The sequence below is a fragment of the Scomber japonicus genome, chromosome 22 (genome assembly GCF_027409825.1).
Source record: "Scomber japonicus isolate fScoJap1 chromosome 22, fScoJap1.pri, whole genome shotgun sequence".
NCBI lineage: Eukaryota > Metazoa > Chordata > Actinopteri > Scombriformes > Scombridae > Scomber > Scomber japonicus.
The window spans coordinates 17932514-17954785 of record NC_070599.1 but is presented as its reverse complement, the minus strand read 5'-3'; the positions used below and the strand labels follow the sequence as shown (position 1 = coordinate 17954785).

The 22272-nt window shown below is 39.9% G+C and overlaps 3 protein-coding genes across 3 annotated transcripts in view; 1 reads left to right on the top strand and 2 right to left on the bottom strand.

Annotated features, from left to right (window-relative positions):
• Nucleotides 1-22272, top strand: part of clcn3 (chloride channel 3) — a 248766-nt gene that overhangs the window by 20735 nt on the left and 205759 nt on the right. Inside the window, exon 14 of the mRNA XM_053343551.1 lies at nucleotides 2998-4224. Coding sequence (XP_053199526.1) covers nucleotides 2998-3195 — 198 coding nt within the window. The 3' untranslated portion in view covers nucleotides 3196-4224. The remainder of the gene's footprint in view (nucleotides 1-2997; nucleotides 4225-22272) is intronic.
• The window catches only part of aadat (aminoadipate aminotransferase), a 42266-nt gene that overhangs the window by 10164 nt on the left and 9830 nt on the right, over nucleotides 1-22272 (bottom strand). The gene's annotated exons all lie outside the window — the stretch shown is intronic.
• On the bottom strand, nucleotides 8776-18440 carry mfap3l (microfibril associated protein 3 like). The gene is made up of 3 exons (XM_053343529.1): nucleotides 18239-18440; nucleotides 16689-17100; nucleotides 8776-11399 (listed from the first exon to the last, which is right to left on the bottom strand). Exons 2-3 carry the CDS (start codon nucleotides 17008-17010, stop codon nucleotides 10435-10437), a joined length of 1287 nt encoding a protein of 428 aa, XP_053199504.1. The 5' UTR covers nucleotides 17011-17100; nucleotides 18239-18440; the 3' UTR covers nucleotides 8776-10434.

The following is a 22272-nucleotide window of genomic DNA, read 5'->3' as shown; positions in this document are numbered from 1 at the left end:
TTATAATTATAACAAAAGCCAAATGCCACATGTGTAGAACATTTAACTTCTGATGAATAATAATACATGTGATAAATAGATGGTCAGGTAGATTTTTAACATAACCAGTGTGATAATGCTTTAGCTTTCTAAAATGATGGTTTTAACTTGTTGTCCTTTTAACTTTTTAAAAAGCGGCTGTTTGCTCGAGACACATCGTCACAGTTTGAATGTCTTTTGAGCTCTCAGCAGGCGAAGCAAACCAGGATTTTTAGCACATTTAAAATTAATAATTTAACAGGTCTGGTGAAATTTAAGCATTTGACAAAAATGAAAAAGTCATGAGTTGTTTCATGAGTCATTAGATTTCTTTTGGTTTATTATACACAACAGAAACCTTTCAGTGTCTCTGTCAGTTTGGTTTGATGCTCAGCAGGCAAATACAGTTACTGTCTCTCTGTCGGCCAACTCAGACTGAAATGAGTTATTCATCCTGTTTGTCTGATGGTTGCTGAGTCATTCTGGAAAATACAGAAGAAGCTGATTTTTATTGGAAGGAAAATGAGCCAAAGACTTAAATATTAAATCTCACAAGATTATAAGGAGGTTTTTTTCAGTACAGTAAAGAAAGATCTGGATTTTAAATATTATTTTTAATCTATTGTTGACACTAGAGGGCTGCACAGACATATACGTACATACTGATATATATATATATATATATATATATATATATACAGCATGTGTATGATAATGTGTTGATGCTGTGAAATTATATCATCCTAATGTGTTAAAATCACCTGATCTGCAGGCAGGTGGCTTCACAAGTGTTTAATTAAGCTCTAGATGCACCTGTAGAGTTACCCACATATAAGGTGACTCAGCATGCACGCTTCATTTTGCACATAAAGCTCAACACCGACTGAAGCATTTACACTTTTAGACATTTATTCACTTTCTTTACAGCCGTGCAGACCAAATAATACAAATATTTAAAGTTGAATTAATGTTTTGTTCTTTTTACCTTTATTCTACACCAAAGAAGAAGACAAACAAAGGATTTTTTTTTTAAGGTGCAGCTCGACCCTTACGAACCACTGATGAGGCTCCTCGTTGTGACAGTTTCTACTCCTAACACTTTATTTCAGTTAAAACTGGTCTTAAGTTAAATCCTAGTTAACATTTAAAAATAAACAAGGTGCTCTAATCAACACTAATTTCCCCTTTCTGGTTAAAGTTTCCAGTCATTACTCAGAATAAAAACATAAACCAGGACTAGACACTGCTGGCTTTCAGGAAACATTGTCTCCACCTCCCCTCCCCTCTCCTGCTCGTGACCTCTGACCCTTCACCCCTGATACACTCTGATCTGTACCTGGTGTCCCAAGCGGTGGAACCCGGGTCTGATCTTTGTGACGTCCCACCAGTGTTTCCCACCGCTCAGTAGCTGTAGCTCTAATCCCCGAACCTCCAGCTCCTCTCATCCAGACCTGGGTTCAAACCTTTGTTTATTCTCTATTTCGGACGTTTAATCAATTAACAGCACCTGAATCCACCTGACAGTATTAAAATAAACCACACCTGAAGCTTTTTGGACCCAGCTCTCGCTCTCTTCCAGCTTTGTAGCAGATAAACAGCTTCTCCTCACCCTCACCGCTATCAGCTGTTCTTTATTTTTCAGATGCTTCTTGTCACCTGACCTCAAACTGTATTCACGCCTGGATTCAAGAGCACAACATTTGGCCCTTGTTTTAAATTAAATTTTTACAGTTAGCTCGACTTGCTGCTTGCTCTTGAATCAGCAGAAATAATGTCAAATTTTTTCTGGATATTTAGCGACTCGCTGCTCACTTAGAGGCAGACTCGATTGGTCGGGTCTGTAGAGGAGAGGAGACGCCTTGGTCACGAGTCAGAAAATCTCACAAACATATTTAGAAATACTCAGATTGATGAAATAAGTTTGTATAAAAAGCCTTTGTGAAATTTGTTATTGATTAATCCAAAAGCAGCAGGTTTTATAGCACAGTTCATACATTTTTCATATATTTTAACCTTTTAAAAGGAGTAAAACCAAAAGTTTTTTTTCTGGAGGTCCAATTTCTAAGTCTGATCTAACTTCTCTCTTTTGTCTATAACTCAAGAACAGGTACAAAAGAAAAAGTCTTGTCAGGATAAGTTGGGGTTTTTCTCATCTGTGAAAAATCAGATCTGACTAAAACATTGGATCTCTAGAAATAAAGTTTACACAAGATCATGAATAATATGAAGAATATGTTTTAAGGAGAAAATAAATCAAATACATGTATATACTTTTTTTCATAGTTTCATATTTTAAATACATTTTAGTAATAAGTTATTCCAGCTGTTTTTTTAGGTGTCATAAAAAGCTGAAAAACCAAAGCAGGAGCTTGATTTGCATAACCTGGAAATTTAAAAAAAAAATCCACATCCCTCCTCTTCAATGACTCCTGTGACGGGGACGTCTCCTCTTTTCCCGCCTCTCAGAGGTTCTAACTTCTCACAGCATCCTGCTCACCACCTCCTGCCCCCTCCTCTCCTCCCTCCTCCCTCCTGTAGGATCCAGCTCTTTGTTTCTTAGCAGCTTATTTTGGACCGGTGCAGTGTCTGAAATGACACCCTACTTCTTGTGGGGGGAGTGGGGTGGGGGGGTTGGGTGCTGTTTCTGACCTGCTTTCACTCCACCTTGCTGCGGTTACTCCCTCCCTCCCTCCTCCTATTCCTCCTCCACCTCCTCCTGCTGACTTTTGCTTCCTCAGGGACTCATGTTTTTGTTGGCGGGGGGATTTAATTTACGAGCCAAAAATCGAATCAAATTGAAACCACGTGCTTCTCTCTCTCTGATTGAAGACTTCCTCGCCAAATCGGACAAAACTTGCCAACAAGAACATGACGTTTGTTTTCTCTCCTTTTACTCCAGCTGCAGACCCTCCTCCTCCTCACTGTCATAACCTCTTTTTTTCTTTCCTCTCCTCTTCTCTCCTTTGTCTCCCCCTGCAGGCGACTTCTTGGTATTATCACAAAAAAAGATATCCTTCGTCACATGGCTCAAATGGCAAACCAAGATCCCGAGTCCATCATGTTCAACTGATCCGCTCCTTCCAGGACGGCTGGGCGGGAGGGGGAGACGACAGCGAGGAGGAGGAGGAAGAGGTGGAGGAAGAGGGAGTGCGCCTCCTGAACGGCTCCAATCTCTGACACACGGACCTTGTTTTCTTTTTAGTTTTTTCAGTTTTGTAGACCCCTGAACCTCGCTGACTGACTGTGGCCCCCCCCCCCAAAAGACTAAATCGGGCCATGAGAGGGGAAAAAAAAGACTTGATTACCGTTCTGGCTGCTGAGGACACACAAGGAGGTCACGGGTCAAAGGCACACACATGAGGAATGCACTTTTTACACACACACCCACACTCACACACACCCACACACACACTTTTTGCACTTGCACACACCCCTCTCCCCTGAAACAGACATGCATGCTCTGGCTTGTCCGCACACACACACACACACACACACACACAACCTGTAAAGATACACTCATTTGCACTCTTCATGTGCCTCACCCCTTGTCCCGTCGCCACTGAGCGCTGAGGTCGTGGTGGTGGTGAAGGATGTTTTTGCCTGGCTGGGGTCAAAGGTCAGAATGAACCGCTGATGAGGGATGCGATGAGGGACCTTGAAAACCTCCAGGCTCCTGTTTTTGGAAAAAGAAACTCACCCCCCCTAACTCCCCGCACACACAGCAGACCTGTCCGTCCTCCCAGATTTAAGCATTGTTTACCTGTGAAATACATGTGAGTGTGTGTGTGTGTGTGAGAACGTGTGCGTCTCTAGCGCTACTACATTCCAGCCAGGTTACCACGGGAACGGAGAGGAACCCGCCACCTGCTCCACATCCCCGAACACATGGCAGCATCTCAAGATCGTGTCATGGCACACATGGCTGCTCCCTCGCCCCCCCCCCGAGTGCACGTTGGGTCTTTAATGTGTGTGTGTATGTGTGTGTATGTGTGTGTATGTGTATGTGCGACAGAGAGACAGATGGGTACTGTATTTCAAGAACAAACAATGTTCCCTTTCAGAAGGAAAAAAAAGTGAAAAAGTTAAGACCTTTTTGTGAGTGCGTGCTTTCACTTCTGAGCCAGCTTGAGCTGTGTGTGTGTGTGTGTGTGTGTGTGTGTGTGTGTGTGTGTGTGTGTGTGTGTGTGTGTGTGTGTGTGTGTGTGTGTGTGTGTGTGTGCGTGTGTGTGCGTGTGCGTGTGCGTGTGTGTGTGTGTGTGCGTGTGTGTGTTTGTCAGAGGAGGACACACACCTATCGACTCCCGTCCCGTTCATTCATTCAGCGTGAAAGCGGGCGAAGTTAAAAAAAAAAAGAAAGAAAGAAAAAAAAAGGAAAAAGTGTCCAGGCTTGAGTTCTTCTGTGTACTCTGTTACAAGTTAAATCCTTTTTCTTCTCAAACTATTACTCTTGCTACTTTTAGACTATTGATCTTGCTATAATCAATTAACTTTTTATATGGCTTGAAACAAAAAAATATAAAACTGGAAATCTGCACTGTTTTAAGAGAATCCGTTAAAATAATTGCCGAGGAGATGAAAGATGGTGACGATGCTACAACTTGACTTCTTTTTTTTTTTGTGTGAATCTGTCCACGTCTGAGGGAAATAACGTCTTATATTTTCAAGAAAAACCCCAAAAAATAAACTGCTGACTGTTGGATTTTATATTTTTCTCAGTTTATTATCAGAGGAGAGACTTCCTTCCTCTCGTTAGACCCCGACAGATATTATTTTAACACTCGATCCGTCTTTGGAAGCATTGATCTGAGTCCAGACACTGAAAAACAAAGATTTTACATATTTACGCCCTCGTTAACATCACGCTTTGATTGATAAAGTGTTTTACAGTAGTTGTTTGTGTTTGATTGAACCTGCAGGATTGGTGAGAGATGAAGTGTTGGGCTCAAAACTGCACTATTATTTTAATGATCGATTGAGTTTCATGATTAAAAAGGCGATGTCTTTAAATCTCCTGTTCTGTCCAGCTAACCGTCCAAAAGTCAAATATTCATAAAGTTCAGTTTGCTGCCGAAAAATACAAAGAAAAATGTATAATTTACAATCTTTAGAAAAACAGAAAAAGCAGAAAATCTTCAGCTTGGAGGAGAAGCTGGAACCAGCAAGTTAAAGAGCTTAAACTTTATCTTTATTCCACACATGACACTAACTTACAAATGAAGACCCAGCATGATTAAAATATGATTGGATCACTCAGTGGTTCCTTACTTTTCTGTCTCATGTCCCCTCTTGGCCTTTAATCACAGGTTGCATTTTCTACTATTAGTATTTCTCAAGAAAATTCAGACTCACACACACACATTTTCTGTATTGTTAATGATCTCATGACCACTCATATTTTATCTTTTGACCTCTGAGGAGCAACGGTTCTCATCATTTTTGGCTTGTGGCAGCATCAACAGGTTCTGACTATTTGAAGTGTTTTTTAGGGTCCTGCAGAGGTGAACATATCTGAGAAAATGTTGCCAAGAAAAACAAGAGAATTAGAGAGAAGTTGGAAACAGTAATTAATCATCTTTTGACCCCCCTCTGATTTATTTTGGGACTCCATGCTGTTTTAATTTGTTGCAAATAAAAGGGCAAGATGGCTTAGTGGTGATATTGGAGTTTTATTTATGATTTTTGTGCCAATATGATGAAGTAACTTGATCTGTAAACTGTTAGCCAAAAACTCCATCTGGTTATTTTATCCACAAATGGTTTCTCAAATGATTTTTGTAGATAATTTACTATGTAACTCACCGTATATTGGTTATAAATACCCTTAATTAGAAAGATTTTTTAAAAGGCCTGAAACATTTCACAAGAGAAAAGCATACAATAGAGGAAAGTAGGGGGAGGTGATGTGTGTTTATTTTAATCCCTTCAATCTTTAATACCCCAATATGGAGGTCAGGAACCACTGACATAGAAGGAATTTAATTAAATTTATTTGGCATTAAGAGCAAAATGACAAATCACACACTACAACAAATAACATTATTACTTATTTGACATCCCTCTGTCCAGGTGGCACCAACAAAATCACTACAATTCAAACATCAAAAAGATAAATTACACAAAAACTAGTTTACAAATTACAACTCAAGATTATTTAAATTCCAAATTTAGTAAAAGCCAGAATTTGACTCTCTTCTTTTGGTCGATATTTCCATCTGCACAGTACCTAAAGGAACAGACACCAATGTTAATACTGAGTAAGAACCACTGAGATAAATGTAAAAAGAAACATCTGGCTGCATCTGCTTCTGGTTCCAGCAACTTTTGCTCTTGCGTGTCCAATCTCGCCAAGTGCCTGGCAAAGTTTTTTTTTTTTCTTTTTTTAGGCTTTGCACGCTCCGTCTTTTCATTCCACAGCCAGGAAAAAAAAACACACCTGCCGCTCCCATTTTATCACCTTCAGAGCACGTCAGGCGATGTGTTATAAAACTGTCGAAGGAGAAGATGATGATGGAGGGAAGAAATGAAGTGACGGGGGAGACGGTGGAGCAAAGAGAGACAAACAGTAGCACCTTACCTGAAGAGTGGTGGCAGATGGATGTGTGTGTGCGCGTGCGTGTGTGAGAGTGAGAGGAAGGTTGGGTTCATCTTGTGTTGCAGTGACTGTCCCGCTGTGGGTCGACGGGGAGAAGAACATCGTCTTTGTTAACCAGTGGTGTTGCCTAACATTGTATTTCATACTGATCTCGATGTTTTTTCCTTTTTTTTTTCTTTTTGCTGTTTTTTTTTTTAAGTTATGGGTAGTGTCGATAGAGTTGTGCATTATTATTATTATTATTATGAAGAAGAAGAATTTTATGTATGATTACATTGATTGTTTGATTGTACATTTAAAACAAAATATGTAAAGATTAAAATTTTGTTTTAAATTAAAAAGATAAAAGATTCAAGTTGCACAGGTTCCGGTGTCTGTGTCTAATTTGTTTTTTCACGACAAAACGACTGGATCTTTTTCAAGTTTTACGAGGGGTGGAAGTGCTTAAGAGAGGGTTAAGATAAAGAGATGGATGAGGAAGATGTCTGCAGACACAAACCATAGTGTGAAGGATTTAGCACCATCTAGCGGTGAGGTTGCAGATTACAACCAACTGAATACCCCTATGCCCATTAATCCCGATCTCTCGAGCATGAAGGAGGCTGAACACTTATGAATTCTCTCTCTAGAGACATTATTTGGTTTGTCCATTTTGGGCTACTGTAGAAACATAGCGGCCTTTCTGTAAGCCTCCAGAAAGAGCGCCGTGCTTTGAAGCTAATTTTAGTGGCCGAACTGTGTAATTACAACTTCACGTGACGCTATTAGGCCCAGAAAGACTTTTCCTCAAGATTTCAGACTCTAACTAATCGTCATAATTTTGTTTCGTATTATATGTATTTTTCACGTCTTGAGGACTGTTAGCAGAATGAACTTTTTTCTCTTCCCATTGTTGAATATTTGAGGGCAAAATAACAGTGAATATTAAGATATAAACACAATCAGCATTCAGACACACAAATAAAAGGCGGATGGTATATGTAGAGCACTGTATAGTAAACGTAGTGATTTCAGATATCCAGAGGGCTAAACTAGAAGTAGCTAGTAGTAGTTTTTGATATTTTACTTTGCATTGTTATTGTGTTTTATATCTTATAGGTGACGTTTTAGGATAAGCCCATAATGGGTTTCTACCTCCCTGCACCTTTTTAGTTTTATTTTACTTTTTCCTCTCTGATTTATATTTTACAAATGTGAAAATAAACCATTAAGTAGCTGGCCCAGTAATGTGGAAGAGGGAAAAAACAGAAGAATATTTTTTTAGCTTTGTGTTCCACTAAGCAGCTTTCATAGGAATGAAAGGGTCCGCCTCTGATCCAGTTCTCTTTATACCTCCATGTCTCCGTGGAAGAAAACCTGCTCCGTCTGTAGGTACAAAGGCTCGTTCTTATTATTTTCAGGTGATTATAAACTGATTAAAACATACTTATGAATAGTAAATTAAATTCCTACCTAACAGATCTACCTACATTTTTTACACTAGTCCTTTAATCTCCTTTGACCCTGCGTCCTCAAATGGGGACATTATATTTTGGGTTTACTGGACCTTATACTTCATTCTGCTTAACTTTGACCTGTTGACCTCCTTCACATTTGTTCTGCCTCATGGTCACAAAAGTACAATACATTAATCTGTGTAAAAACAGAATGTCAGTATCTTGGCTGAGTCAATCAATAGCTGATCTCCAGACAAAAGTAGACCAGGTACAAAACTTATCAAATGTTATGGCCGAAAACAGTTTATTTATGCTTAATAATGTTGGTAGTTTGATACAAAGTTGACTAACTTTAGCAATAGCAACAAGATACGACACAGCTAATCAGGAAGTACTCATTTGAGAACATTGGGACTTTATCGTTGGTGTAAGTGTAAGGAGATTAATGTTTGTTTTGTACTGGTGAATTCATTGTTATACATTAAAATGTCCCCCATATGAGGACATTATCTTTTTTTAAAACTACTTCCTGTTCAAAGACGATGCTTAGTTTTTTTTACGTATCAGGTCCTACTCATTACAAATATGTAGGAGAAATTAAAAATGCATACCAAATAAAAGCTCAGATCAGTTTATAAGTCGGACAGAGACGAAAGCTTGAAAGAACGCTGTGTGTCCTCTTCGTGTGTCCGGTTACAGCTCATCTATCATTCATGCGTCTGACAGCCGTCAACTTCAGATTATCTTTTATTTATGTCTTTTTTTTTTTTTACATAGACTGCTTTTGTTGGAGATACGCTTCCACAAAAACATCCCACATACATTTTGCAGATTTTACGCTCTGCATTGGTGTTTTTTTCTTCCTCCGATAAGCTCGTTCTCCCCCAGGAGGTCAGGAAATCACATTTCCTCCCTCACCGTTTGTGTCTCCTCAGGACAGACGGTCCTGTAACCATGGCGACCACCGCCACGACAGAAAGGAGTCTGGCTTACATTATTAATACACCTCATGAGGACACTGGAGAGAGAAATAAGAGCCCGTTATCAGTGTATCTTGGCTTTTATACTTAGCTCATTTGTTCTTTGGCTACCCCACTTTTCATTTTAGAGGACAGATAGCGACCAAAACACATAAAACTTCATGTTAGATAGATTGAAAATTCCTTAAAATATTTATTAATACTAAGGAGATATTACAAGTGATAGCTGACAGAGATGTATGTGGGAATAGCAGACATTTATAGCCAGTTAAATGTGTGAAATTGATTAAATGAATGATTTTTTTTTTTACACAGCACTTTCCATTTTTATTCCACTACAAAAAAAAGATGCATCACAGGAGCACCAGAAAAAGCAGAGCAGCGTCCAGTTAATTTCCAACCGGACCGTCACCCAAGAAGCAAAAGAAAAAGAGAAAAAGACCAAAAAGTCCTTTTTCTATGTCCCAGAGAAAGAAATGATGTTTAACAATCTCCAAATATCCACTTTACTTTCACATGCAGCAGAAATGCAACTATCACCGTTTATAAAGCTTCTGCGGGGAAAGCGAGACGATGCCGAGATCAAATCAGGAATTAAATGAAATTTAAAGAATGAAAAAAAAAAACTATAACAGCACAACAGGAGGAAAAGAAGCTAATCCTCAAGACAAACAGTTCTTTTTAAAAAGTGCTTTTAAAACTAGCTGAAAAAACAAAAAACTAAAATCACACCACTGTGGGTAATAATATAATACTACTCTTAAAAATATTCCTCAATGAACCTGATAAAAACTAACAAGTGTGAAATACATCGTACACACACACGCACAGAGCGCCACCTGGCTGAATTTAAGTGTTTGTTTTTTTTCGTTAAGTAGAAATACAGCAGCCGGTACAATCATGAAACTGTGATTGAGGAGTGAGGATCTCTTTTTTCAGGAGTTGACACACGAACAGTAACAGGATGTGAGTTTATTGAGCGGATGAAGGAAGCTCGGCTCTCGTGGCGTTTTGTTTGTTTTTTGGAAAACAGCGTGAAGACCGAGGCTTGAGGCATATTTCTGGAGTTCAAAGTCGAAAAAACACCTCTGAACACGGTGAGAAATTAAAAACTCTTCTTATTCCTCCTCCTCTTCTTGTAAGTTGTCAAAAATCTCTCTCTGTTACAATTCTTTGCTTGTTACATTAGTATCGTATTGATTGATTACTCCTCCCGTTTACATTCAAGCATGAAGGAAAAAAAAAACGCTCAGCTGTCGACAAACTTTATGATTTTCTTCTCCGTGTTTCAGTCGATAAAGATTTTAAATGTTGATTGTTTTTTTTTGTTATGACTTATTTGTTGTCTTCAAGTTGAAATGCATAGCAGGATAACCCCTCGTCGCCCCTCGTCGGTGTGTTGTTGTCGTCACACATGGCTCTCGTATATCACCTGACACGGAGTGACGTTATTCGCCACCGGCTCGGGTGAAGCCCGTTCAGCGCTCTGCTCCTCCGCTACCGCCTCCTCCACTACCGCCTCCTCCGCTACCACCTCCTCTTTCTCCTCCTCCACCTCGGGCTGCTCCTCGTGGTGAACCGGAGTCAGCGATGGAGAGGAAGGCGGAGGAGGGGAAGAGGGGGAGGCCTCAGGCTGCGGCGGTGCCTCTATGCCGATGGCGAGCGGTGGGTGGACTGACACCTGGATGGCGATGTGCTGCGGCTGTTCGTGAACGGAGGAGTTGTCCGAATCGGCGGCCGGGGATTCGCTGCGCTCCCTCTCCCGCTCCCTCTCCTGCAGGATGGTGAAGACGTCCCTCGCCCCGATGGAGGGCACCCTGCCTATCACCTCGCTGTGTCCTTCCGGCGCCTGTCTGAGGAAGGTGTGCCTCATCTCCTCCACGCCGACCACCTCCAGGATCTCCTCCATGAATGTGCGGCAGTTCATGATGAGTGGCGGCAGTGGGATGCTGCGAGCCAGCTCCTCGATGTACCGCGCAAACTCCATCGTCTTGAACTGCGTGACCTTGGCAAGCTCCAGCGTCTTGGCCGAGGTGATAATGGGGATCCGCTTGGCAATCTCGAAGGCCTTCTGGAGCTTCTCTGCACCCTCGGTGCGGAAGAACTCATTGATGGCTTTCTCCGTCTTCTTCAGGTGGCTGCTCATCATGCAGAGGCGCGTGATGTTAAGTGCCATGATGATGGTGAAGGTCACCAGGCAGACCACCATGTAGTACACGCCCATGTCGCCGTTGGTGAAGACGACACGCAGCGTCACCGTGCAGTTCGAGCTGCCGTGCACGTTGGATGCCATGCACGTGTACTTCCCGCGGTCCGCAAACTCGATGCTGGTGATGTTAAGGATGCCATTGTCCAGCAGCCACCACTTCCCACCTGTAGAGAGATGCAGACAAGTTACCATGACGACAAGCTTGGTTCACCTGGACGTTTGGTTACAATGTGTCTGATCATCAGACCGATCGCCACATTATATTTACATTATTCCGTTTATTTGATGGAGACAATTCAAGTTAACAGTGTCACTTCCACTGATGTTCTGCATTCAGAGCTAAAGGTAGTTTCCAACTCCAGTCCCTAGTTCTGCTTTTAAGTAACAGGAAGAACGAAACGTTTACAAGTTATGTACAATTTAAGACATTAATTAAAAACACCTTATTAAAAATATAAACAGCTCTTTGTAACAGACCAAGTCATCACCACGTTCTCGACCTCGACTTTACCTTTAGTGACTTAAATGTCTTTATAACAGTAACCCGACTATAGTTTTCCTTCTATTACAGCTGCTTCTGTTCATCTGTGCTGTTAAAACTGAAGCTGATTATTCACCTGCACCACACAAACCATTAAATAAGCTGTTTGCCCAGTAAGTGAGTCACTCTGCGGTCGATGTTTAAACTGAAAATCCACTTAATGCGTCGGTTTCTCTGGAAACTCTGATCTGCTGCTGATTTCTGCTGCTTTTCAAACAGGAACTTGCTGACTCGGCTCTGCTTACGTTGTACTTTTTGCATTTTTTATGTTGTCTGACAACTCGAGAGAGAGAGAGCACAATGTTTTGGTGTGTATGTATACATATATACACAATTCAGTATATCTATAAATAAAACAGCACCTTTAAGCCAAAAAGTTGTTAATTAATGTTCAGATACAGAAAGTCTGCAGTAATCTGTCGTCTGTCGGTCTTTGGCTGTGTGAGCAGTGTACAGTATATCTGATATATGAGGACGACAGATGGTTTAAACATGACTTTAATCTGGGTTTGTGAGTTCAGAGACTGTAGAGCAGCTGTGACCTTGTTATTTCTGTCGTGCCTTCAATATTTTAACAGGTGTCATGGCCGCGTCTCATCTGGAAACGAACGCTCCGCTCTGAGTTTTGGAGTTGGTGCCTCGAATCAAATCAGGTGCAAACTATTTTACGTCAGAGTGACGTGAGTTCAACAAGCAGGGAAACATGATTTAACCCAAAGTACATATAATTATATATTCTCTCACCTCATGGCTAAAGCTCAGAGAGTCAGATTACATAATATTTGGGTTTTTTTTAGATCATAAAGCTTGCTGTCTTTTACAACTTGCATCCAACATTGAATGTATGTTTAAGCTAATTTGAGAGAGTCATTCATATTATATTTTGGTGTTGATCAGTTGTCTCTTCATTGCCTGCAGCTGGTTCGAAATGCAGTAGCCCGTCCCCTGACTGGGAAGAGATGACATGATCACATTACGCCCATCACGCTACACTGGCTTCCTGTCAGTTTCAGGATCCATTTCGAGATTTTATTACTTGTTTTTAAAGCTCTTAATAGTCTGGCACCACCCTATTTGGCTGTTCCAAACCTGTGGAAGTCTACCTTATAATATCCGAACTGCTCAGACCCTGGAAAGTTGTAAATCATTGCTTAAGACTCAACTCTTTGCATCGGCTTTTAATCCTAGTTGAGCTTGACATACTGACTTTTATTGTGTAATTACATTTTGCTTTCATCAACTGTGTTCTTATGGCTCATCTTACTCACAACTGCTTTATTTTATCTTGTGTTTTAAGCTTGTACGGCACTTTGGTCAACTGAGGTTGTTTTAAATGTGCTTTATAAATAAACTTCGACTTGACTTGATTTTTGGGGGGTGGCTCATTAAAGATATCATTGATAACGGCGACTAACCTTCGACCTGACAGCTCCTAATTAAAACTGCTGACAGTTAGGCCCGAGCTTTGTCCTGAACTTAAGGACGCCTTTCAAGGAAGACTAACGAGCTTTGAGTTTTAATGAATTCAGCTACAACTTCTCCACATCCTCCTCAACCACTCATCTGCGTGGGAGGACGGACGGACAGAGGGATATCACAGGAAGGTGTAAAAATCTGTATCCTGTATCCTGCCCCCCCCCCCCTTCTCATTTTTTAACCCCGCTAACATGATCAACTTTTCTCTGGAAACCTCTGGAGAAGATGAATGGAGAGTCAGGAAGGATTCAGGAAAGCAGCGTTCCATCCGCCCTATTTCTAATTTTACCCCCAAGTCATGTGATGCGATTGATGTGCTGCCCGCTAATACGAGTAGAAGAAGTGAAGCAGAAGTAAAATATGTCTGCAGAAGAGATTTAAGAGGACAGGTCGCTGTGTTTATCACTGCTGAGGTGAAAATGTAACGCTCACTAATTATCTTCTTCTGTGTGAGGGAGGGGGAGACGTTCTCTGATTCTGCTGTGGGTCATAATAACAGGGCTGCCTTTCCTCCTCCTTCTTTTTCTTCTTTCATGACAGCAGGTTTCAACAAGTCAGGCTTCAGGAGAGGCATCGAAGCCACAAAAACATCTCTGCCGGCTCCGCATTCCTCCTGAGATGAATTGCAAGAAACTCAAAACGCAGATAAAAAAAAGAGAAAATTGTCCTGAGTAAAGAATCCCATCATGAAGAACGACTTTCTAAATGACTCCCTGAATCTAATTGACGAATGCTGCGCTGTCACAGTGAGAAAATAATCACTGCTGCCAGATAAAACGTGCAACAATTGAGACAGATTTCCCCTCAGGAACAAAAGAAACGTCTGGTTCTCATGTTTCACTTTGATTTGAAAACGTCTGCAGCCTAAAACTCACCTTCACCTGGTCTTCAGTTCCTTTCTCAGCTTTTCTCTCTTCCCTTTTCTTGCTTGTTAAGAGCATTTTTGGGTTGTTTTTTCTGGGATAAACTATTTTATTCAACATCTAATCTCTGTTTTTTGTTTTCTTGACATAAAGCAGATCGCTGTAACCTCTTGCTGCCGTCAAACATCACATGTCCAGATTAAATCTCCCTCAGAGGCGCAGCAGATGGGGTTTTAGGGCCTAATTTAAGATGACTTTATGAGCTCTCGTAACGTTGAATTCGGTCCTGTAGAGACTCAAGGGGGAGATAACTTCGGTTGCTCTATATATATAAAACAAACATGTCAGTTTTATAAGAAAATATTTGTTACACTTCTCTGTGAGCTTCTGTAAATAAAAGCTGAATGACATCTCTTGTAGGCTTCACAGAAACTGACTTTTCCATAATAAGTAGTAGTGTTACAGATTCTACCACAAAACTGAAAATTGAAACCTGAAAACCTGAAACCCCCTCCAGATATTAACAGGTTCCTGTCTCAGTTCCTGTAATACAAACTAAACTAAATATATCTACCTTCCTGTGGATTAGTCATTGCCCCTTGAGATGAACCATCTTGTATATTTATATATTCTTTCACTTTAATCTGTGCAATAACTATATATAATCTCTGGTATATTACCACTCAATATTACCACTTGTCACAATTAATTTTATTAAATTCTTTTTTTTTTTTTACTATTCCTTTGTTGTTCTTTATTCTTTTTTCTTTTTTACTGTCCACTTTGCTGCTGTAATAATGTAAATTTCCCCATTGTGGGAATAATAGAGGAATATCTTATCTTAAAGTATATGCAATAAATAATAATAAAATAGTGTGCAAAAAAACCAGTCTCCCAGTTAAAAGGAAACGTGTTGAAGCATGTTTCAACCTGGATCTTAGTTTCTCATCTGTTTGTGTCTAAGTGACTAATGGGGATAACAACTTGTCTCATGAGAGGTGAGTTGTTGTGGTAATCGGACTTTGAAAATCTTTTAGATAACACTGAGCTACACTTACAGTACTCCCAACACAACAAACTCCTCCTGGCACTCCTTCCTCCAGCCCTGTCATGACTGAATATTTTAACTGATTTCAACAACAGCTCAACTCTAACCAGACTTCTTCTTGAGTGAGGCTTGCTTAGATACAATATGGCGGCAACCACAGTCGCAGTGGCTCACGGCTCTCTTGTGACATTAAACAGCTTGTTTTTACACTTAATAGTACAATAGTGCAATATTTCACTTACGTCCAATACTACCTCAACAAGTGCAATAACTCGCTGCCTCACCTTCACTGCTTTTTAGTTTTTATTTATTATCTTTACTCATGACAGCCATGCCTGGGCTGTGCTTTTATTTATGACATCTGTCGGGCCTGTTGTTAATGTTTTGTTTATTCTTGTCTTTGTCTGTGTTTTATACTAATGCACCTTCAGTTTTGGCACTCCCAATTTCGTTGTATAGGTGACTGTACAATGACAATAAAGGCTATCTTATCTTATCTCATCTTATAACAGACTGGATCAGGCCCAGCTTTAATAAAAATGTTTAATTTCTCTGTATGGTGCTTTCTTTAATGTTATCAGACACTTATAACTACAACCTGGGCCTGTCAGTGGCAAAAACACTAGTACTAGAACTAACAGGCTGCTATTGCCCCATATGATTACACTGCATGCACGGAAAAGGTCCAGGTTAAAAAATAGTAAAGTTTTCCTTCCTCCATATTTATTCAAATGTGGGAGCACTAAACCAAAACCAGGTAAAGTAGGTTTAATCTACTTGTTCACAGTAATCAGATTATAGTGCAGGGTTCAATAATGTGTGTGACTACTGTTTTAGCTACATATTATGACTAAATGTGGTTAACCACTTCTCCTACACACTTTCCTACTTAAAGTCTTGTTTGCATGTCGGTATACTCACTAACTTGCTCTGGTTAACCTTTACATACTGTTCAGGGTCAAATTTCACCAGTTTTTACATGTAAGAGCTGTAAAAACACCATATACACATTTATTTTAGCTGGACTTTTCCCAATGAGATCCACAGTACACAAAAATGTAAATAAAATGTATCTTTTTTATTTTTGTGCAGCTGATACACATTTTTATATGTGCAAGTGTACAAATTGAACCTGTAATTATTTAAAAAGTTCAAAAATCTGCATTAAAACATATTGTTGTGGTCATCATATTCTATAAAATGTTCTCCTGGACCATAAAATAGTGTTAAAACATTAATCAAACATTTATTAATGACTGATGGATGTGAATTGCTGTAGATACTAATTGTGCATCAGAATATGAACAGTATGTGAGGGTTAAGACTGTAGCTTTGATGTTAAATGTTAATTAAAGCCTGGCGGTGACTTGGACTTTATTTTGGTGCTTGGTAAATGTTCCTTCTTATTCAAACCACACACACTGTGTTCTGTAATGAAATTATAATGACATGACTGGTAGCGCTGCAGGAAAACAAACAAACAAACAGGAAATCAGGCTTAAAGTAACAGTACTGTGTGTCTTACCACTCGTTTCTGTGTCCAGACAGTCTCCATGGGAGTTGAACCATTTAATGCTGGGGAGCGGGTCTCCGGTGACATTGCAATCAATCAGTGCGCAGCTCCCCTCGCGGGCAATTATCTGGCTCACTTTTGTGAACACAACTGGGACAAATCCACTGTCTGTCACAGTGCCGTTCTCCGTGCGGTTCCTATCCGTGTCCACTGATAAGGCCCTGGCGGTATGAGAGGCGATAAGGGACACCAGGACCAGAAACACACATCCACCGGTCCAGTGCATTTTCTCTGACTGTCGGTGCATCACCCAAAGGAGAGGAAACTCAGTCATTCCTCCTGGGTCTCCATCCTGCAGACTGGCTATCTCTTGATAGAAGAGGAAGGCAATTTGGTATTCAGCTCTGCGGCTAGAAACATCTCACTAAAAGAAAAAAACAAGAAAGTGATTGGCATGTTTTAACCAGAGACAGTGCAGGACAGAATAAAATACTGATGCTCAGCAGCTGGAGCCAGCTGATAAGCATGTTTTTATAACTAGGCCTAAAATTAAAGTTTTAGTTTAGCAGTGCATTTTTTAGCATATATACATAAGAAAATAGCAGAAAATGTGCCTTATACTTAAGTAAAACCCCAAATCTTGAGGTTGCTTTAAGTTGTTTCTCTTTTTTGTGTACAAATGTGTCTGCAAATCATCTTCATTTATTCATAAAACGATCAATATATCGGTACAAAATGAAAATAACAGGTCCTGCTTATTTCCTTTGAGTTGTATTGGACTACCACCGAAAACCTACCTTTGTACTAACATACAAATAACCGCATCGAGCTAAATCTAACAGTTTAAGCTAAAACAAATCAGTCACGTCATATGACAATAACACAGAGTTAAGTATCTGTAGCTAAAACTAACATTTAAGGGTAAAAATCGTGACGTTGTACCGGTTTTTAGTATCTTTCTTCCAGCTCGTCGGCTGAAATGACAACAAAGCTACAACATAACGGAGCTCTCTGCTGGGGGCTGCGTCTACTTTCTGGACCCTATCGTTACACAAAAAAACCCAAGCAGCCCTTTAAAAATAATGTCAATAATTTAAATGCTGCCGGTTGTATTAGTAACAGGAATTAATTTAAGAATAATTGCTTGGGCTCAAAATGCGCCGTACACACGGTAGCCAACATAAAACAAGGGCGTGGGACCCGACTATACACTGGATAATGCTTTTGGTTGTTTTTTCTAAAATTTCATCACGGGACCCGTCGTGACCTAATCCACCGCAAACTCTTTACAAGCTCCTTTTTAAAGGTTGCTCCTACACTACCACACAGCGAGTTATTATTTAATGTGTAATTATTGTTAATTACGCGATAATACGGAAGGTAATTGTCGGTTTTTTAGCGGAAAAAAACAACCATTTTACAGCAAGAGAATGCAGCGACGTTACCTCCTCGACGTACGGCCGTTAGCTGCTAACCGTTGACTAAAATATCGCAGTTTCCATGGTGATTAAAACCCCGCAGTTTCCATGGTGATTAAAAACCCGTTCTCTGTTCGTACTCACATCATCGTCTGTCGGATGTTCAATGGAGAAACACCAGGGTTGATTTTTTTTAGCTATTCCTCCGCCGCTTCCATCCCTCCTCCTACCGGTGGTCTCTAGTTAATGTTATATATCCAACAACTTGTCTCTCTTCTGCAGTGCCTCTCTACGTCATGTAGGACGACAAAAACAACAAAAAATAGCAATTAAAACAGCTATTTAGGAGATTAAAACCATTCTAAAATAGTCGCAATGGTGAATTTTCATCGTCTACTAGGCCACTGGTTTCCTAACAGGGATCTTTAGTGCATCGTAAGAGCAAATGAATTAATTTCCTTCAAAGTAAATATTAACATAGACATAGGCTTCCCAGTTATACAATTTGTTACCTTGCCTGAAGTATAAAGGGGCATTAATTCATTTTTTGGCCTCTTGGGGGCAGCAGAACAAGTACGCTCAACCAAGATTGACAAATTATCATTTTATATAGGCTAATTGTTATCAGACTGATGCAAATTTACATAAAGTAGACCTATAGATATGAAGCGACATTAGCATATATTTGGAGTCATGCTTCTGGCTAGCTGAGAAATTTAAGTTCAAATGTTCACTCTTGTTTTAGCTCTGTTTTTGGGCTCCACCATGCCCCAAGGAATAGCGCCAGGCTTTGAAGCTTTATCTTACATAGTGGCCAAACTGTGTAATTACAACATCACATTATACTATTGTGTAATTATTGTTAAATACCCAATAATATGGTTGATAATAGTCGGTTTTTAGCAGCCACAGAGTGTAAAAAAACCGACCAGTTTACAATCCGATTACGCTTCCAAATGTAATCTGATTACTCTCCCAAAAGTTATCTGATGACTCTCCCAAAAGTACAGCTGTTATTTTGACTTTCCTGCTGAGTTGATATATAGCTGGTTGATTTTGATAACTATTCTGAACCACCATCTGTGTTTGCACCCTCTTATCATCATCATCGCCACATACTTTTAATACCTTCAACGCTGTGAAAAAAACCCAACAGACCTGGGTCACCATGTTACCTCTGGAATTAGTTGGCTTATTTACCTGAAACAGTACTGATAACAGAGCTCCTCTGTGTGCTATGTTTGTGTGCGGTGGTGTCTGCCAGATAGCATCTTGTAAATGTCAGTGGAATTACTTGAATAAACAATACAAATACTAACTGCCATAAATTGGTTGTTGCCAGTAGTTGCCAGTGCATCATGTCCACCTTGCTAAAGTACTGTAGTCTAATACGACAGTCCTGCAGTAAATTCTCACTTCATGAAGGTTATAATGTTCAGTTTTTGTTGAAACAGAGAGGCATTAAATCAACAGTATGGTCATTTTGGAGGCTGTTCGGAGTTGTGTTGTTCTCCTCCCTGACATTGTGCTTGGGTTCAAATTGGAAAGGCTGAACGGAAGACATGTTTATCTCGCTGTGAGGGAAACTGACTGGGACCAAAGACTGCTGCGACCATTTGACATCACTACTCAGAATGCATTGCGACAATAGCGACCTACAAGTGAAAGGATTTTTTCCCAATTTTATGAAGAATTAAGAGACCGCAAGTGTTATATCAAGTCATATCACATTTGTATAGTTGATGTCAACGTTAGTTGTTATCAGACTGATGCTAATTTACATCAAGTAGGTCTAGATATGAAGTGACATTATAATTTTTATGGAGTCATGCTTCTGGCTATACCTCAGAAATGTAAGTTATTATAATGGAGAGTTTTTATCATCTTCTAGGCTAATATCCATATAGATTATCGCTGGTTTCCAAATCAGACATCTTAAGAGCAAATTAATTAAATGTTCCTTCCAAATACATACATAACATAGGCAGTTAAGTGACAGCATTGTTATCCCAGTTAAATAATTTGTAACCTCACCAAAAGTTTAAAGGGGCATTCATTCATTTTATTTTGGCCTCTAGGGGCAGCAGAACAAGTACGCCCAACACTACATAGACATATTATCATCTTTTAAGTTGTTAAGTTAATTTTTTTAGCATACTAAAGCAAATTTGAATTGTGTAGGCCAAGATATGAAGTGACATCTGCATTTACTTTGAGTCGTGCTTATGGTAATAAGAAATTAGAGAAATGTAAGTTCAGTGTTTCTCATTTTAGCTCTTTTTTTGGGCTCCACCATGCACCTAGGGACAGCACTTTGAAGCTAATCTTACATAGTGGCCAAACCATGTAATTACAACATCACGTGATGCTATTGGGCCAATTTTTACAATGTTTACCTACATTGTGAAATAGATGTCTGTAAATCAGTAGATAACTTTTTTGAGCATGCCCTGCAAAATCACTCATTTCACTTTCACAATTTGATCCATTTGGTCCAATCATGTTTTGAAAGAGTAACATGATTAAATGGTTTATCCCCATTCAAGTTAGCTGTGTTGGCTGGCAAAAGTCTTTCCTAAGCATGTTCCAGGGCTGCACTGGGCCCATAATGTGCATAGTAAGTTTCAGGAAGTGGCATTTTTGGCTTCATGCACCACTGAGCAACTTTCATAGGAATGAATGGGGCTCTGCCACCAATGCTGTATCCAATTCTCCTACTTTATCCATGGTGTCCACCAGGCCCTAAGGGAAATATGTGGCTCTTAAGCTTCGAAAGGCTCCACCACATTCCTCGAACTTTCTATATCTGTTGTTTTGGTGCTGGACAGAAACGTTTCCTCCAAAAACAACTGCCTGCTGCAACTGGAAATCTCAAACTGAAAACCTATGGTATATGTTAAACCAAAGCGTTTGATGTTTGTCTCCACCATCATCACTGAAAAAACATGAGGTAGTATCTATCTTATATAAGAATGATGTTCAGTCCTGCAATAGAGTTTTAAAACTTGGAGAGCACCTTAGTTTAAGTTGATTTTCCTTCACTTTTAAATCCATTTGTATTTATAATTAATTTTCCTACAGGATGGCCCTTTATGATCACATCAGGAGAGAGCTGCAGGGGAGTCTTGGCAGCTTCCCAGTTCACCATCAAGCACAAGACAAACTGATGGGCTTGAAAATCTGAATTACGTAAAGGTAAAGTGCATTTAATTTTGTGTGCAGTTAGTGGACCCTTTTAGTGCATGACTGCATTAAGACATGGTTATTACGGCATATAGCAACAAGTAAATGGACTGTAGTCAAAACCTTTTCCCGTGTGCTCTTATCATCAATTAAAGCTGAAAGGTTGGACTATGAAAAGACACTCAAGCCTAGTGTAGTGTTGTGGATTGCAGACAAAACAAAAAAAGGACCAGGGAAGGGACATAAAAGGCAGGAAGAAACAGCAAACGTCCCTTTGTAACAATTAGGAAATGTGCATTACAAAAGGGACAACTCCTGGAAGAAAATAAAGGCAAACAAAAGCACCTCTAAATATAAGTCATGGTTATCTTGGCTATACAGGCTGTCTGTGTGCCAGAGTTGATAACTGACTGACCTTGAAGCCACAGTAAAAGTCTGCCATCAACACTCTGTGCCAAGGTCTCAGCAAACAGTCAATAATTAAGTCAATAATGCTCCATCCGTGTATAGAAACTGTGGATGTTTAAAGGACTGTGTGTGTGTGTGTGGTTCTGTCTTGGTTTGCGTCTAATCTCAACTTTAGTAGTAAAAGTACAACATTGTACCTAACAATTTCAGTTTAGAGGCACAGATACTTGAATGTTTCCATTTTGTTAGATTTCATACTTTTCCTGCACTAATTTACATACATTTTAAGATAGTGGCATGATTCTAGAGATGGCATTGAGTGTCAGTCAGTCCACCACTATTACACTGAAATATCTCAACTAGCGGAGGATTTTAAGTATCTCTGGGTCTTATTCACAAGTGAGGGTAAGATGGCGTGTGAGACTGAAGGATCAATGCTGCATCAGCAGTGATGCAGGTGTTGCACCGCACCGTTCTCGTGAAGAAAGAGCTGAGCCTGAAGGGGAAGCTCTCAATTTCCCAATCAGAATACGTTCCAACCCTGACCTTTGGTCACGGTCACAAGCTTTGGGTAGTGACTGAAAGAA

Coding starts and splice junctions, on each gene's coding strand:
- mfap3l (XM_053343529.1), bottom strand. CDS start 17,010: ATGACTGAGTTTCCTCTCCTTTGGGTGATGCACCGACAGTCAGAGAAA. Junction 11,400..16,688: donor TCTGGACACAGAAACGAGTG/GTAAGACACACA, acceptor ATCTCTCTACAG/GTGGGAAGTGGTGGCTGCTG.